Source organism: Neoarius graeffei, chromosome 16, assembly GCF_027579695.1.
Source record: "Neoarius graeffei isolate fNeoGra1 chromosome 16, fNeoGra1.pri, whole genome shotgun sequence".
Lineage (NCBI taxonomy): Eukaryota > Metazoa > Chordata > Actinopteri > Siluriformes > Ariidae > Neoarius > Neoarius graeffei.
In genome coordinates this window covers 28730072-28745991 of record NC_083584.1, presented here as the reverse complement: position 1 = coordinate 28745991, position 15920 = coordinate 28730072, and the positions used below count along the sequence as shown (strand labels likewise).

The following is a 15920-nucleotide window of genomic DNA, read 5'->3' as shown; positions in this document are numbered from 1 at the left end:
TTGGACTGTGGGGGAAACCGGAGCACCCGGAGGAAACCCACACAGACACGGGGAGAACATGGAAACTCCGCACAGAAAGGCCCTCGCCGGCCACGGGGCTCGAACCCGGACCTTCTTGCTGTGAGGCGACAGCGTTAACCACTACACCACCGTGCCGCCCAGCATTTTTTTTTCCATTTTTAAAATAAATTTATTTATTTATTAACTGCAAATTCGATAAGTAAAAACTTTTTATACAAAACGTCCGACAAAATCATTTCTGCTTAGAATGTAAACAAACTGGTGAAATGACAGTAGCAATTTGTGAAAAAATACTATAATAATAATTCCTGAAAAATGAAAAAGATATGGTTTTACCACCAAATACTTTCATTCCATATTTTGTTGCTTTGTATTTTGGGGGGTTTTGTTTCCGAGCAGAGTTTTTATTTCGTCTTCGGCTGGTTCAGCATCATGCTCTGCCATTTTGTTTTTCTCTACTCACAGTATATGAGCTGATATCCTAGTATCAGAGCATGTGATTGCTCATATCCAGTGAATGTGGATAGAATCAGTCCAGGTATCTGCCATTTTGTGTTGTCTGTTTTATTAGCCCGGTACCAAACACTAAGCTTATTTTGCTTGGTGTCACCTGGATATTGATTGGGTGTTGATATCAAAGTATTTTTAATGAGTATGAGTAGATGAGCATGAGTGAATCAATCTCAAATCTAATTTTTATATTTGGCATATCACTGATGTAAATTGGGTCTTAAACTGCATTTGATGTAGCACTGAGAAACTCCTTAAGAGGATTAAATTTAACATTAGAATACCTGTAGACTGTATGGTAGTGTCAGTGAAAACCTGTCCTGTCCTTAATTACTGAAGCTGTTCAACGGAAGGGCAAAGTTAAACACAAGTTCTGCTTTGCATCTGTTCATTTGTGCAGCACATGGATAAAATTTATTGCCATGATTTTATTGGACTGATATTGGATTGTAACTGTGAGTGCTTGTTGTTTTTGTTAAATTACATCTGGAGGTTTTACTTTACTGTCCTGTAAGAGTGAAATAATGAACTAGCAAAGAATGCGGAGTGAAAAACTTGAGTGAGAGAGGATGAGAGAGGGAAAGAAAATGACTGCTCACGTTCACTGGCTTTCTTTTCTTTCTTCTCTGAAAGGCAGATATGGTATTACATGGCCTCCGCCAGCGACCGCAGAGTGACAAAATCTGTGCGGTGTCATTAGGAAAGAAAAAGAGGGAGAGAGCAAGGGATGCTGGTGGAAGATGGAGGAGTGCATCTGGAGCTGATAAGCTCTGCTGGGAACCATATGATTGTGGTAGTGAAGGAGGAGGCGGTGGATTTGTGCTGGTGAATGCGCTGTCTGTTGCGCACTCGTCCCCTCCCAGTCTCCCCCCTTTAACAAAGAACGAGCACAAAGACAGGAGTGTTTCCCTCCGTGATCCCTCTCTTCATGCCATCTTTCATCATCGGGTAGCTGTGTGTATTATTCTACAGCGAACACTTCCCATTAATATAAAACCTCATCTGACAAAAGTATGTAGACCTGGTGAAGTGTGGCTTGAAGATTAAAACCGTTGGCTGCTGCTGGATGATGGAGGCAGCTGGGGTTTTTTGTTTTAGTTTTTTTTCTGCTTGCTACCATTTAAACTTAGCAGCAAGGCAGAAACGTGCTGTGAGATTGTGTTTTTATTGAACCTGTCAGTTTGAATATCATTACTGGATCTTGACTTCACTGAAGAGAGCCTCTAGCTGAGGCTGCAGTGTGAAATGGACCATTTGACTTGACTCTTTGAATTGAATTTCAGTGACCGAATAGGTTAAAAAATGGCACAATTGAGACCTCCGAGCAAACTACGGTACATTCATTGCTAGGTGATGTGAAAGTTTCTGCTTAAGTAGTCCCACTCCAGACTTTTTAACGGCTGTTAAAACTTTTTCAACTGTCAGAAAGACAGCTGCATTTCTATGATGACACACGCACAAGGATTAGACTGTAATATAGGGCCTAATTTCCTATTTGGAAGGATCAAGAAGTCCTTATTCCAGGGCAAATTGAGCTAATCTCAGTAGCGCAGTCGCTGCATGTGCACAGCACTGAACCTCATGTTTATTGAGATTTCAAGTAAATCTATGCAGTTAGACACATGGTTCTGCTGGTTAAGATGAGGGGCCAGATAGGATTTAATGCTTGGCTCTCCATATGGTGCGAATATTCAGGCTTTTCATCCTTCAGCATCTCTGCCATGTTTACATTATGATTTTAAAGAGTTCATATGAGTAGTCACACTTATCTATGGAGTGAACAAACCCTCTACATTTATGTGGCGGCAGTAATGAAGAAAGCACACAGCATCTGTTTATAACTTTGACATCATCGCCTGATTATTTATGATAAAAACTGAACCAAAGTGACTGTAACTTCCACATAATCTCAGCATATGTTAATATCTCATATGGCCACCCTGGATATGAAGGATATGAGTGTGCTGTCTAAAAAGGTTTTATTTAATTTAAAGCGAGACGGCCTTTTCATTTCATAAAATAGGTGAAATGTAGTTCCTTCTGAAATTTGGTCATTGTGATATGTTTATTTCTTGAATATCTTTTAAAAAAAATAGACCGTTCTGTGGGTGGGAAGTTTTTGAATTTGAGGGGATTCCCGAGCAAATAATGTACATGAAATTGCTCGCTTCGCGCAGTCAAGCAGACAGAGGAAGTCTGTGTGTGCATGCGCAGGTTTACCACCTTCTTTTTCTTCTTCATTTGGGTTTTACAGCAGCTGGCATCCAGTGTTGCATTACTGCCATCTACAGGTTTACCTTGACCGTGCACTGACAGTTCCATCATTCTGTCTCTAAATGAACAGCTGATCACACTGAGGTGCTTGCTGACCGCCGATATTTATTAGTTTAGTCCTGCATTTCTTTTCCTTCGCAGCATAGTGGCTTTTCTTCTCGCTTTCCGTTACTGTAGTCAGTCTTTCACATTTCGTTCGCACACTCACGTCCGCCATTTTTCTCTCCTGTTTCAGATTTGTATCCCACAATGCCTTGTACGAACGGGGGAAGCCCACCATGTCATGCATGACATAGTATCTTGAATTGGGTCAAAGTGAAGCAAGAAAAGATACCAGAGAATTTAGGGCTATGTAGCTTGTAGCTTTCGTCCATGTAGCTTTCGGTCCACTAAACAAAAATAATTGGGTGTCAGGGAAAATTCTTCTTTTTATGACCTAAACTGGAAAAATCTGAAAGGCAGTCTACCTTTAAATTTCTTTCAAAACCATTTCTCATGGTGGGGCAACACAGTCGTGTAGTGGTTAGCACTGTCGCCTCACAGCAAGAAGGTTCTGGGTTCGAGCCCAGTGGTCGATGGGGGCCTTTCTGTGTGGAGTTTGCATGTTCTCCCTGTGTCTGCGTGGGTTTCCTCTGGGTGCTCCGGTTTCCCCCACAGTCCAAAGACATGCAGGTTAGGTTAACTGGTGACTCTAAATTGACCGTAGGTGTGAATGTGAGTGTGAATGGTTGTCTGTGTCTATGCGTCAGCCCTGTGATGACCTGGCGACTTGTCCAGGGTGTACCCCGCCTTTCGCCCGTAGTCAGCTGGGATAGGCTCCAACTTGCCTGCGACCCTGTAGAACAGGATAAAGCGGCTAGAGATAATGAGATGAGATGAGACCATTTCTCATGGTGGGGCAACACAGTGGTGTAGTGGTTAGCACTGTCACCTCACAGCAAGAAGGTTCTGGGTTGGAGCCCAGTGGTCGATGGGGGCCTTTCTGTGTGGAGTTTGCATGTTTTCCCCGTGTCTGCGTGGGTTTCCTCCGGGTGCTCCGGTTTCCCCCACAGTCCAAAGACATGCAGGTTAGGCTAATTGGTGACTCTAAATTGACCGTAGGTGTGAATGTGAGTGTGAATGATTGTCTGTGTCTATGTGTCAGCCCTGTGATGATCTGGCGACTTGTCCAGGGTGTACCCCGCCTTTCGCCCGTAGTCAGCTGGGATAGGCTCCAGCTTGCCCGCGACCCTGCACAGGATAAGCGGTTACAGATAATGGATAGATTTCTCATGGCTCAGTTTATAGCCTTGAATTACTAAAATATTGACTATGTTGGAGTGGCAACAGAAATTATACTTAAGTGTATTAAATGTTAAATTGAGTATAAAAAGTATAAAATCTTACTTAAAGAATAAAATAAATTATTATTAAAATGGGGCGGCACAGTCAGCTGGGATAGGCTCCAGCTTGCCTGCAACCCTGTAGAACAGGATAAGCAGCTACAGATAATGGACGGATGGATGGATTATTAAAATGATTCTTGAGTGGAAATGGTCCACACTTCAATGTATGTATACTTAAATACTTGAAGCTATTTATGTATTTAATTTAAAGCAAATTGTTTTAAGTGAAATCAGGAGTAATGTTAACATATAAAACAACGAGATCACTTTTCCATTAAGGTATCATTAACTCATAAACAACACATGCAGTAGCCACTGTTTGTGGTTGTTAACTGGACTCAGAACTGGAGCTAAACAGCAATGTCCAATATTTCTACCTGGAGGCCAGAATTCAGTCGGTTATTCAGCAGTAACATTTAGTAACACGTTGCAATTTAATTATTACTAATTGATGTGGATTTATTTTTGATCATGGATTGAATAAGCAGTCAGGGGTGGGTTTCCCAAAAGCATTGTAGCACAAAGATCATTGTTAAATGGTAGAGCGAGCATCACAATGAACACACTCTCTCCTAGTTAAGATGCTCTTAGTCTTAAGAACCTTTTGGGAAACCCACCCCAGTGCAGGTGTATTTCATTAACATTTAACTAAACATGAATTAATAAATGTGTTCCTCTAGTCTATTAACATTGATTTTGGTGAAGTAATGCTGAAGTTCATGGTTTGTTAATGATAACTAATGCAGTAAATAATGCTAGATAAGGGAAGATTAATGTGTGCTTCATGACTGGTTGTTGTGTCCATACAAGTTCGTATGGATGTAATCGGACATTTTAAATATAGTTAATAAAGTAGAAATGCACAGAAATCCCACTGACTGGATTGGCAACTGGGGGGAAGAAATATTTCAGTCATGATTCTTGAGATTTGAAGTGAGGATTTGGGATTTTAAATGAACCTCTAAAGAGTAAAAAGTGTGTGTGGGGGGGCATGAAATTGTAATTGAGCAAGTACAAATATTAAATTTCAATTATACTCAGGTACAGTTTAAATCCACTAAAATGATACTTAAATATTATAACTACTTACAATTATTTAAGTACTTTCACCTCTGATGTTGTGTCGTATTTAGTTGGTTTGATTTGAAATTTTCTCTTTTAATTTCTTAAACCCAACAGAGCCAGTACCGGGTCCAATAGAACATTACTATAATTAACTTTTGGTAAAAAGTTTTTTAAAATGCTGCATTGGTAAGTTCTATACTTACTAAAACATTTGTAGTAGCTATGTACTTTGTGGTATTTCCAGTTGTCGTCAAGGACTTGCTGAATGGGACCATTGCTATCATGGTGTCATTCACTGGAATAGGGTTTAGGGCAATGAATCTTGTGGTCATAAGGTTCTTTCCTTTCACTGTCTAATCTAGAATAAACTTTAGGCGAGGGTAAAAAAAAAAATGTAAATTTCTCCTTTGGTTTATCACAATTTTTTACTCAGGCATAGTAACAGTCACAATGTTACTAACACTGGAAATATATTTCCTGAGGTCTTACAGTATGAACAACTTATTAACTGAGCGCAGGGTCTTTACGGGAAAATATCAGACCGAGGTCTTGACAGTACAGACCGAGGCTCGGTTCGTATAAAAAGACCGAGGTCTGATATTTTCCCATAAATACCGAGCAAGCAAGGTTAATAAGGAGTTTATTATATGGCTTTTTTATTTCTAAGATTAAAATAGACAGTCATTATAATGAGGTGCAACAGTGCTTTCAATCACGTCATATTTGTAATGTAGTTGAGTCACGCATGCAGAATAAACGGCTAGCAGTTTCAAAACTAAATTTCTGTTAGCAGTTAGTGGTTTCTGAATGCTCTTCTTGAATAACTTGGTGACTCTTGTTTGTCTTTTGTGTTTTTTGGCCATTTTTGATTCCGTTTTGATTTCCAATTAATCTCTTTTTTTTTGTCATTTTGTTTTTGTTTGTTTTCATCATTGAAAGCCGGTGCCTTGGAAAGAAAGTCTGTAATCGCCCACAGGCATTACAAGAAAATACTGCCCGCCAAGGAACCAATCAGGGCGCACGATTTTACCAGAAGTAGCTTGTGCTATATAATAAATATCCATATCGACCATGATTATGTATATTGACCTGATAAGTGTGGAACTATTTTTATTCATTTTGGGTATATCTGTCTAGGCAAGCCACACTTTCCAGCATAAACTGCAATTAATTGGGATCTAGCCATTGATTCTGATATTAGCTTTGAGGCCTCCGAGCAGAAAGCATATCGCTAAAGCGGAGGCTTTTGGTAGGGCTGGAGGCCGGAGTTGGCCGTGCCTGACTCCACTGAGAGGAGGTTTTAGGTTACAATACTTCATTAAGTCTTTGATTAATGGCTTCATAGCAGAGTTATTACCCTCTTGTTGTGGTGACCTGGGCTTGTGTTCATTAGTCCAGTAATGAAGCTGCAGTCTGAGGGAGCGTGTCCCTGACACATGACTACAGCAGATAGACTCGAGAGTTTATGAAAGTTTAGAGAGAGAGAGAGAGAGAGAGAGAGAGAAAGATAGACTGTCAGAGCAAAAGGCAGACTGTAAGGAGGAGGGTTCAGAGGTCAGGCCTGAGGCTGTTGTTGAAATGGTGTTTAGGTGCTGCAGTGCCCTGCTGTCACTCAGCATTAATGCTTTACTGATCACTAATCGCAGAGCATAAACAAGCATTTCAACATGTCCACTAATCAGAGCGGTCACAGTGGCATAGAGAAGAGTTACAGAAAAGCTTGAGTGCTTTATTAAGTCAAATGTTGCCCTCTTGTTTACTGGTTTGAGACAAGTCAGTACAGATTCTGTGTGTCTGAAGAATGTTGCCTATTCAGCCTATATTCAGTGAATGGCAAGTGTTCAGACATGTCCAAATTGAATATTGGCATGGTGAGATTTCTTCATTTGGCCATCTTAATGGGTGACAAAGTTTTATCTAAGCAAGTACTTGCATCATTCAGTGTCTCAAATAATATATATATATATATATATATCTCATCTCATCTCATTATCTCTAGCCGCTTTATCCTTCTACAGGGTCGCAGGCAAGCTGGAGCCTATCCCAGCTGACTACGGGCGAAAGGCGGGGTACACCCTGGACAAGTCGCCAGGTCATCACAGGGCTGACACATAGACACAGACAATCATTCACACTCACATTCACACCTATGGTCAATTTAGAGTCACCAGTTAACCTAACCTGCATGTCTTTGGACTGTGGGGGAAACCGGAGCACCCGGAGGAAACCCACGCGGACACGAGGAGAACATGCAAACTCCACACAGAAGGGCCCTCGCCGGACCCGGGGCTCGAACCCAGGACCTTCTTGCTGTGAGGCGACAGCGCTAACCACTACACCACCGTGCCGCCATATATATATATATATATATATATATATATATATATATATATATATGGTTCTACAGTTGATGTGGACAACATTAGCACTGGAAATCTATGGCAGTCTAGAGAGAGCAGTTTGTATCCAAATGTATTGGAAGTTCGTTTTTACTCAGCAGTTTATTTCTAACAATAAACAGCTGGTGTACACTCCAAAAGAAATTGTTTCCTCAAGGGTGCTTCTTCAGTTTATCCCTTCGGTAGATGGCCCTTAAGATTCCATGTAGAACCTTAAAACAGTAGGTCTTCCTTTGGGCTTCCAAGTAGAAAGGTTCCAAGTAGAACTCCCTCAGGAAACTAGAAGCTGTAGTTATCCAAAGAAATATTTAATATTTTGGGAATCCTAAAACACTATTTCACTGTCAAAGGTGTTTCAAGGAGCATACTTTTAAGAATGTTCAGTGTAAAAATCAAACTCTAAAGAATTCTTTGGTTTGTCCCTCTAGGGAAGTCCTTAATATTTCTGTGTGGAACACTACAATATCTAGATTTGGAAACGGTTCCAACAGGAATCTTGAACCCCTTGAGGAACCCTTTATTCAAAGAGTACATCATTTTAGGGGGAAAAAAAGAAAGGAAAAAAAGAGAGTTAAATGTCGAACCCTAATTGGTTCTTTGTTTTAATTCTGTCGAGGAACCGTTATAGACTCAACGTTGAACATCTACATCAAGGCATTTTGGTTTGGAAAAGGTTCCAAGTAGAACTGCTTTAGCCAGTGTTGTAGCCGAGTCACTAAACCTTGAGTCCGAGTCCAGTCTCAAGTCCCCAGTGTTCAAGTCTAAGTCTCATCTCATTATCTCTAGCCGCTTTATCCTTCTACAGGGTCGCAGGCAAGCTGGAGCCTATCCCAGCTGACTACGGGCGAAAGGCGGGGTACACCCTGGACAAGTCGCCAGGTCATCACAGGGCTGACACATAGACACAGACAACCATTCACACTCACATTCACACCTACGGTCAATTTAGAGTCACCAGTTAACCTAACCTGCATGTCTTGGGACTGTGGGGGAAACCGGAGCACCCGGAGGAAACCCACGCGGACACGGGGAGAACATGCAAACTCCACACAGAAAGGCCCTCGCCGGCCCCGGGGCTCGAACCTGGACCTTCTTGCTGTGAGGCGACAGCGCTAATTACTACACCACCGTGCCGCCTCAAGTCTAAGTCATTAAAGAAAATTTCGAGTCGAGTCCGGTTTGTGTCCACTACTAATCCAAGTCGAGTCCGAGAACAAGACTCCAACCACACCATTTGACGGTGGCTGTTGCTGCCTTTATGTGAAACCTTCTCTGCTACTATGTTGGCCTAACGTTACTGCTCGACTGCCTCATTTTAGTTAATAGGCTACTGATAAAAAGCTTGTTCATCGCTCAGCAAGCCCCGCCCACTATCAACAGGGCAAATAACATGAGAGAGGGTTAACACCTAGCTAGTTAATTGGTCAGCAAGCCCCGCTATCAACAGAGCAATGAACATAGCGTGTCACTTACTTCTCTGGATGGAGTCTTGCCAAATGGCAATTGAAGTTCGAGGTTGTCCCCGTCGTCTCCTCGATAGTTCTTCTACATATGGAACACATATGCCGTGGGAAAAAATGCACTGCTGAGAAGTCTGTATAAGCAAAGCAGACAATCCTAGGAGCATTCTGTCCAAGCATTTTAGCGCCATTAACGTTAGTTTGTTCCTGAACATGACGTATGAACAGGTGAATGTGCATTCTCTTGCACGAAATTAGCATAAAAATTAATGTAGTTATAAATATCTTATGCCAAATTATTATGGCAAGTAACAAAAAATTAAGAAAAAATCCCAGTCCTCATCTCCAATTTACAAGTCTGAATGCAGTTAATGCACGAGTCCAAGTCCGAGTCATCAGTGCTCAAGTCCAAGTCAAGTCACGAGTCCTTAAAATTAGGGCACGAGTCGGACTCAAGTCCGAGTCCTGGACTCGAGTACTACAAGCCTAGCTTTAGCCATGCTTCTTTCTCCATTGCCTGCTACCTATGGTGCTGTAATATAAGGCTTTGTTCTCATAACTTTCTAAGTCAAGTCAAGTGGCTTTATTGTAATTTTAACCATATTCACCTGGTACAGTACACAGTGAAATGAAAAAAGTTCCTCCAGGACCATGGTACGACATAAAAGAAATACCAAATATCCACTGGGGAACCCTTCTTAAAGCATAGAGTCTTAGAAAAAGGTTCAGTCGAAGAGCTTTATACAGTTTTGCTCTGGGTGTCCTGTGTGCATATTTTGATGGCCAATGCTTCAACTTTATTTTTAACTCTCCAGCTTGGTTTATTTTAAGTCCATTTTAAAATGCCGCCTCACATCTGAGGCTGCTCTCGAGTCTTTGGAAGCCGTATTTTTTTTTAAAGGAACGAAGAAAAAGAAAAAGCATGTTTTCTTTTTACTCTGGTTTGTTTTCCAGTCACTTTAAAATGAACTCTGGTTGCATGACTTGGCGGCCGCAGCTGGTGCGGTGAAACAGGGAGACAGCAGACGACTGCAGAGCGCTAAGAAAACAAACCGGTCGCACTTCAGTCTCAGTGCAGGCCTGCTTTCACTGAAGTGGGAAGGAACCAATTGTCCTGTTTAGTTAATTGACACAAACACAGAGCAAAATGATGCAGCGTTGATCAAAACAGTTGTTTAGTCTGGTGATTCTTGTTAAGGGAATTTGTGTGAATGTATGAAAGCATAAGCTCACTTTTCATTTGTCGGGCATTCATGAGGAACGGAAAACCCAATAAAAGTGAAGACAGAGGGGAAGTTCAAGGCCAAGGCTGTCACAACAAAAGCCATGTTTCTCGCTCCACTGCCCGCTGCTTATGGTGCTGTAATATAAAGCTTCTGTGCCCACAATCCCCTCCATTGTTACGTTCTTCACCCAAAACCCACCCCTGCACGTGATCTTTAGATTGAACTCCTCAGCATCATGCCCCCTCTCTCCCTCTCTCTCTCTCTCTCTATCTTTCTTTCTCATTCACTCTCTATCTTGTCTTAATTATCCTGTCCTTTGTTCTTTTTCCAAGTCTCCTGTGGTGTCCGTGGGCTTTGCCCGTTTCCATCCTAATCTGCTGGTGGGTGGCACGTACTCAGGGCAGATCGTCCTTTGGGACAACCGTAGCCACCGAAGAACCCCAGTCCAGAGAACACCGCTCTCTGCAGCTGCACATACTGTAAGACCACAGCTCCAGTATTATCCTCACACTCTCAGACTGACATTATTAGAATTAAATGCTACCACACTATGAACCTTAATTCATGAGGAAGACTTTAACCTGAAATTAGATTTTTCATCTCAGTCAGAGTCAATGAGGCCTATCTAACTCCCATGTCATGCAGTACACAAAGCACAGGATAGAGGTAGAGCCCACAGAGGTGCATAGGCCCCATTGTGCCAAGCTGCCACACACACACATGGCCCCTGAGTGCCATATATGCTGAAGGTTTAAACTCCCAAGCCCTCAATAATGAAAGCCAATGTCTCGACCTCAAACTCAATGAGCCATCGGTTGTCTTAAAGAGCCCATTGTTGGCTAAAAACAAAAATTAATTTGACAGCAATAATGACATAATGGATTCATGCAATCGTCTGTATTTGCACATCGGTGCATGCTCGTGCCAAGTTTAAGTAAAGAACTGCTGCACACATCCAACGCAAATCCACCAGTGTGTTTGCGTTGTGTTTGTGTAATGCCACAAGAGAAGAGCGTACCAATATACTGTAGAAGTATGCATTATAGGACAAGTCCTCAAGCTATTATAATTTATTTTATTCTATCCACATTCACTGGAGATGAGCAATCGTGCACTCTGATTGGCTACTCTACTACTAGGATATCAGCTCGTATACTGTGAGTAGAGAAAAACAAAATGGCGGCGTGCATCAAGTCAGATATATCACTTTATCAAGTATTTACAAGAAACAGAAATAGTAAAAGAATATAGGTTTTCCCCCCGCCAATATCTCCTGTTCCGCACTCCAGCCCAGTCGATGGCGGTAATGCACCTTTAAGTTGGTTTGCCAACCACCAAAAAAAACCCTGAAGAAGAAGAGAAACAAAATGGCGGAGTGTGTTACTGAATCAACCAAGGATGAAATAAAAACTCTACTTGAAAACAGAACTCCAAAGAATACAAAAAAAGCAACAAAATATAAGAATGTGTGTGTGTATATATATATATATATATATATATATATATATATATATATATATATATATAATTTTTTTTTTTTTAAGAATTATTATAGCATTTTTCACAAATTGCTACGGTCATTTCGCCGGCTTGTTTACATTCTAAGCGGAAATTATTTTGTCGGACATTTTGTATTAAGTTTTTAATTATTGAATTTGCAAAAAAAATAAAAATGCTCTGTTTCTCAAAATCCAGTGAATGTGGATAGAATAAAACAGTTATTCCCCTCAATCTCGTCATACATGGCTTATAGCCAATTCGGCACTACGCGTCTTGTTGGCTATCAGCTCATGTACAGCTCGATTTCATGGAATAACTGTTAAATATTTTCATGTAGTTTGAACCTTTGTATATTCTTTCATAATGTAGCATCCAGTGTACTGTGTAAATGTGGTGGGAACCCAGAATGCCAACAACTTGATCACAGTGTCCACAGATGGCAGAATGTGCTCCTGGAGCCTGGATATGCTCTCCCAACCGCAGGTAAGTACTGCTTCAGGGCCATTTTACTCCATTTCCACAAACTTAAACCCCTCTCTAGCTGGACTTGGATCAATGAGAGCATCTGAGCTTTAAAATCTTCCCTCTTACAGAGAGAACTGACCTTTAAGCTTTATTTGTAACAATCCTTTGCAATCTGTGCCCATATTACAGAAAAGGATTAAGATCTGACAAGCGAGGATTTTTCACAAACTCATAATACAGACGGGATGCCTCAAATAATTTTAATACCAATATCTAATCTTTAATATCTTATCATAATCAGTTTTTATTGATAAACTCTAATAACCATGGTTAAAAAATGACATTTTGGGGGTTTTTTTTGTTTGTTTATTTGTTTGTTTGTTTGTTTTTTTATCATTAACACATAATAGAAAAGGTGTCTGTAGTGTCCGATATTTTTGAACAACTAAGAAAGAGCTTCATTATGTCTTCTTGACCTCCACAAAACCAGTCTTATCTGTTCAGCTAACTATAGCGTCACAACTTCTGCAAGTTGAAGATGCTAATAAGTGTTTTTGTCATCATATTGCAACACGTTGTCTTTCAATTAGTGTTGCAGCTGAACACTCGACACATAAAAGAATGCGAAATCTTGATATTAGAAGTAAACTGCCAAACATAAATAAATTAACAAGAACAAAACACCACCAGCAGTATAAACAAGTTAAATAGCCAAGCAAGTATATTAAAGCATTATAATAAAAAAGTGCAGTTTGGCACATCCAGTGTCATGGTTTCCAGCCAATTCCCAAATGGCCTCCGAGAGAGAAATATACAGTATATGCTCACTACATAGGGTATAGAATAATGACATTGTAGAAGCTACTTGGGCCACAATATTTGGCCACAGTAGAGACACAACTTTACTAAGTGGCTCTTGGAAAGTGTTAGCTACATTATTGAAATATTATGTCAGTTTGTTAGGCTTTAATATGGAATTAGAAAGACAGGGGAAAATAATGTGTCATCATTTACATGCATTTAAGCCACTTTTCCAAAATAATTTGGCAAAGTTGGGAAAATATGTGTTTCTGTATTGCTGGGTTTCACGTGACGTCACATCCGCCTCATTAGTGATTCAAAACTTTAGCTGGTGGTCTGCCAAAGCTCAGGTGACGAAGCATTTGTACGGAGAAGGTGCATTGCTCGCATGAAAAATGCCTTACGCTTGCGTTGTTTTAGGTTGTTCGAATTGATCAAACTGCGAAACTGATAAAAGTTTCTTCAGGGTTCCCTATGAACTAATAAAAAAGGGTGAACGAACACAGGATTTCACAGAAAGACGTCAAGAAAGGTGGCTTTTGAACCTCTCACTGAAATCGAAGGGAGCCGAGTTGAAGCATGCTCGAGTTTGCAGTGATCACTTGGTGAAAGGTTTGAATATCCGTCTCAGCTACGTCCTTAGTGTTTTACAAGTACTTTTCTTGCTATGTGTTATTTTACGGTACTTTTTTTAGTTACAAAGCACTAAAGTCCCCAGCTGTTTCTTTGTTTACGCCTCACAAAGTCCATATGCATGAAGGTCGCGACAAAATTCTTACCCAGCCATACAGTTACAGTGCGCCGTGATCACTTCTCCGTCTTGTTTAACTAAGATCCAGGTCGTTAAAGGGGTTTCTGATGATCTTTGTGAATGATTTACCTGAGAGATAAGAGCCAACACAAGTGAGAATCAAGCAAACTGTTGTTTGTTTACACTTCAACTTGCAGCGCTTTGTTGTAAAGACACAAACGAAAAGCTTAAAAAAAACATACTTACACGGGCAAAAACAATACAGGATTCATTCGGCAGCAACTTGATACTGAGGTCCTTTACCCAGCCACATACAAAAAAGTTGTAAGCCTCCATACTCTTCCACGCTTTCATCTGTTTTGCGGTGTAGAAGGACGTCTGCAACAGCAGATAGTTTGAGATGTCGGGGAACTCGACTGAAGGGTAGTTTTCGAGATCGTATGACAAATCCTTCTTTCTCAGACTGTCGGGGTCGATTCCACTGCACGTAGCAATCTTCTGGATAGATCTAAAGCAAGCAGTGGCTTCTAGATTACGAGCATATTCTGATAACTTATCACTAGTTGTTTGCACTATGACAGCCGTTTAGACCACCAGCTATTTCACTTCTGGTAAAACTGCTAAGAAAAGTCACGTGACAGAAACCCAGGAATACTCAGACTTAGCAGCTGAAACTAGAGTATATGATGTTTAGATATATCTAAACATGTCGCCTTTTTTTCTTTTTTTTCCCTTTGAATATGAAGACTTCTGAATTATTTCTGAAAATGTATTTGGACAGCACAAGTGTACACACACACACACACACACACACACACACACACACACACACATATAATATATATATATATATATATGTATGTATGTATGTATGTATGTGTATATATATATATATATATATATCTCATCTCATTATCTCTAGCCGCTTTATCCTTCTACAGGGTCGCAGGCGAGCTGGAGCCTATCCCAGCTGACTACGGGCGAAAGGCGGGGTACACCCTGGACAAGTCGACATGTCATCACAGGGCTGACACATAGACACAGACAACCATTCACACTCACATTCACACCTACGGTCAATTTAGAGTCACCAGTTAACCTAACCTGCATGTCTTTGGACTGTGGGGGAAACCGGAGCACCCGGAGGAAACCCACGCGGACACGGGGAGAACATGCAAACTCCACACAGAAAGGCCCTCGCCGGCCCCGGGGCTCGAACCCAGGACCTTCTTGCTGTGAGGCGACAGCGCTAACCACTACACCACCATGCCGCCCCGTGTGTGTGTGTGTGTGTGTGTATATATATATATATATATATATATATACATTTTTTTTTTTTTTCCCCCCCCAAATTTCTTCACTTTCTGGAGTCTGTTATATCCAAATTTTTTGGCTCATCCACAAATTTTGCACTCAACATTGTCTATTTTGACTGTAATTTTCAAAATAAGTAATTTTATTACTTATTTTAGTCATTTTCTTAATTTTCGTAACCTGGCTCTATTTGCATGTACTCACTTGTGTGATTGCGGAAGGAATTTCAAATAACATTTTACTAGTTGATTAAGTTAATTCTACTCATCTACATATTAATCTGTTAGTTATTTAAATCATTAATTTACAATTTGTTGACTAATTCCTGACTGAAGCCTTAATGCATCCTGACTGAAGTCAAGGCATTATTACAAGTTATAATATGATTTGAGCAGCGTTAATCTCAAAGCAGTATCTGATTCTAAACAGACATGCTAGTTTATCGTCCAGCTTACTTTCCTGAGGCTGGTTTGTGTGTTGCAGGAGAGCATGGAACTGGTCTATAATAAGTCAAAACCAGTAGCAGTGACTGGAATGGCCTTCCCTGCCGGAGACGTCAATAATTTTGTGGTGGGAAGTGAAGAAGGGACTGTGTACACAGCCTCCAGGCATGGCAGGTTAGTGGAACACACACACACACACACACACACACACTAGATATTTTTTAAGGTACTATTGAACCAAATGTAATATACTGCAATAACTCTCATAGTCAATTTATCCATTTTAAGTTTTAACATCATTGAAAT

At 40.7% G+C, this 15920-nt stretch overlaps 1 protein-coding gene across 1 annotated transcript in view; it reads left to right on the top strand.

Moving 5' to 3' along the window:
* The window catches only part of LOC132900015 (cytoplasmic dynein 1 intermediate chain 1), a 98212-nt gene that overhangs the window by 65173 nt on the left and 17119 nt on the right, over positions 1–15920 (top strand). The window contains exons 11-13 of the mRNA XM_060942051.1: positions 10673–10819; positions 12210–12323; positions 15655–15788. Coding sequence (XP_060798034.1) covers positions 10673–10819; positions 12210–12323; positions 15655–15788 — 395 coding nt within the window. The remainder of the gene's footprint in view (positions 1–10672; positions 10820–12209; positions 12324–15654; positions 15789–15920) is intronic.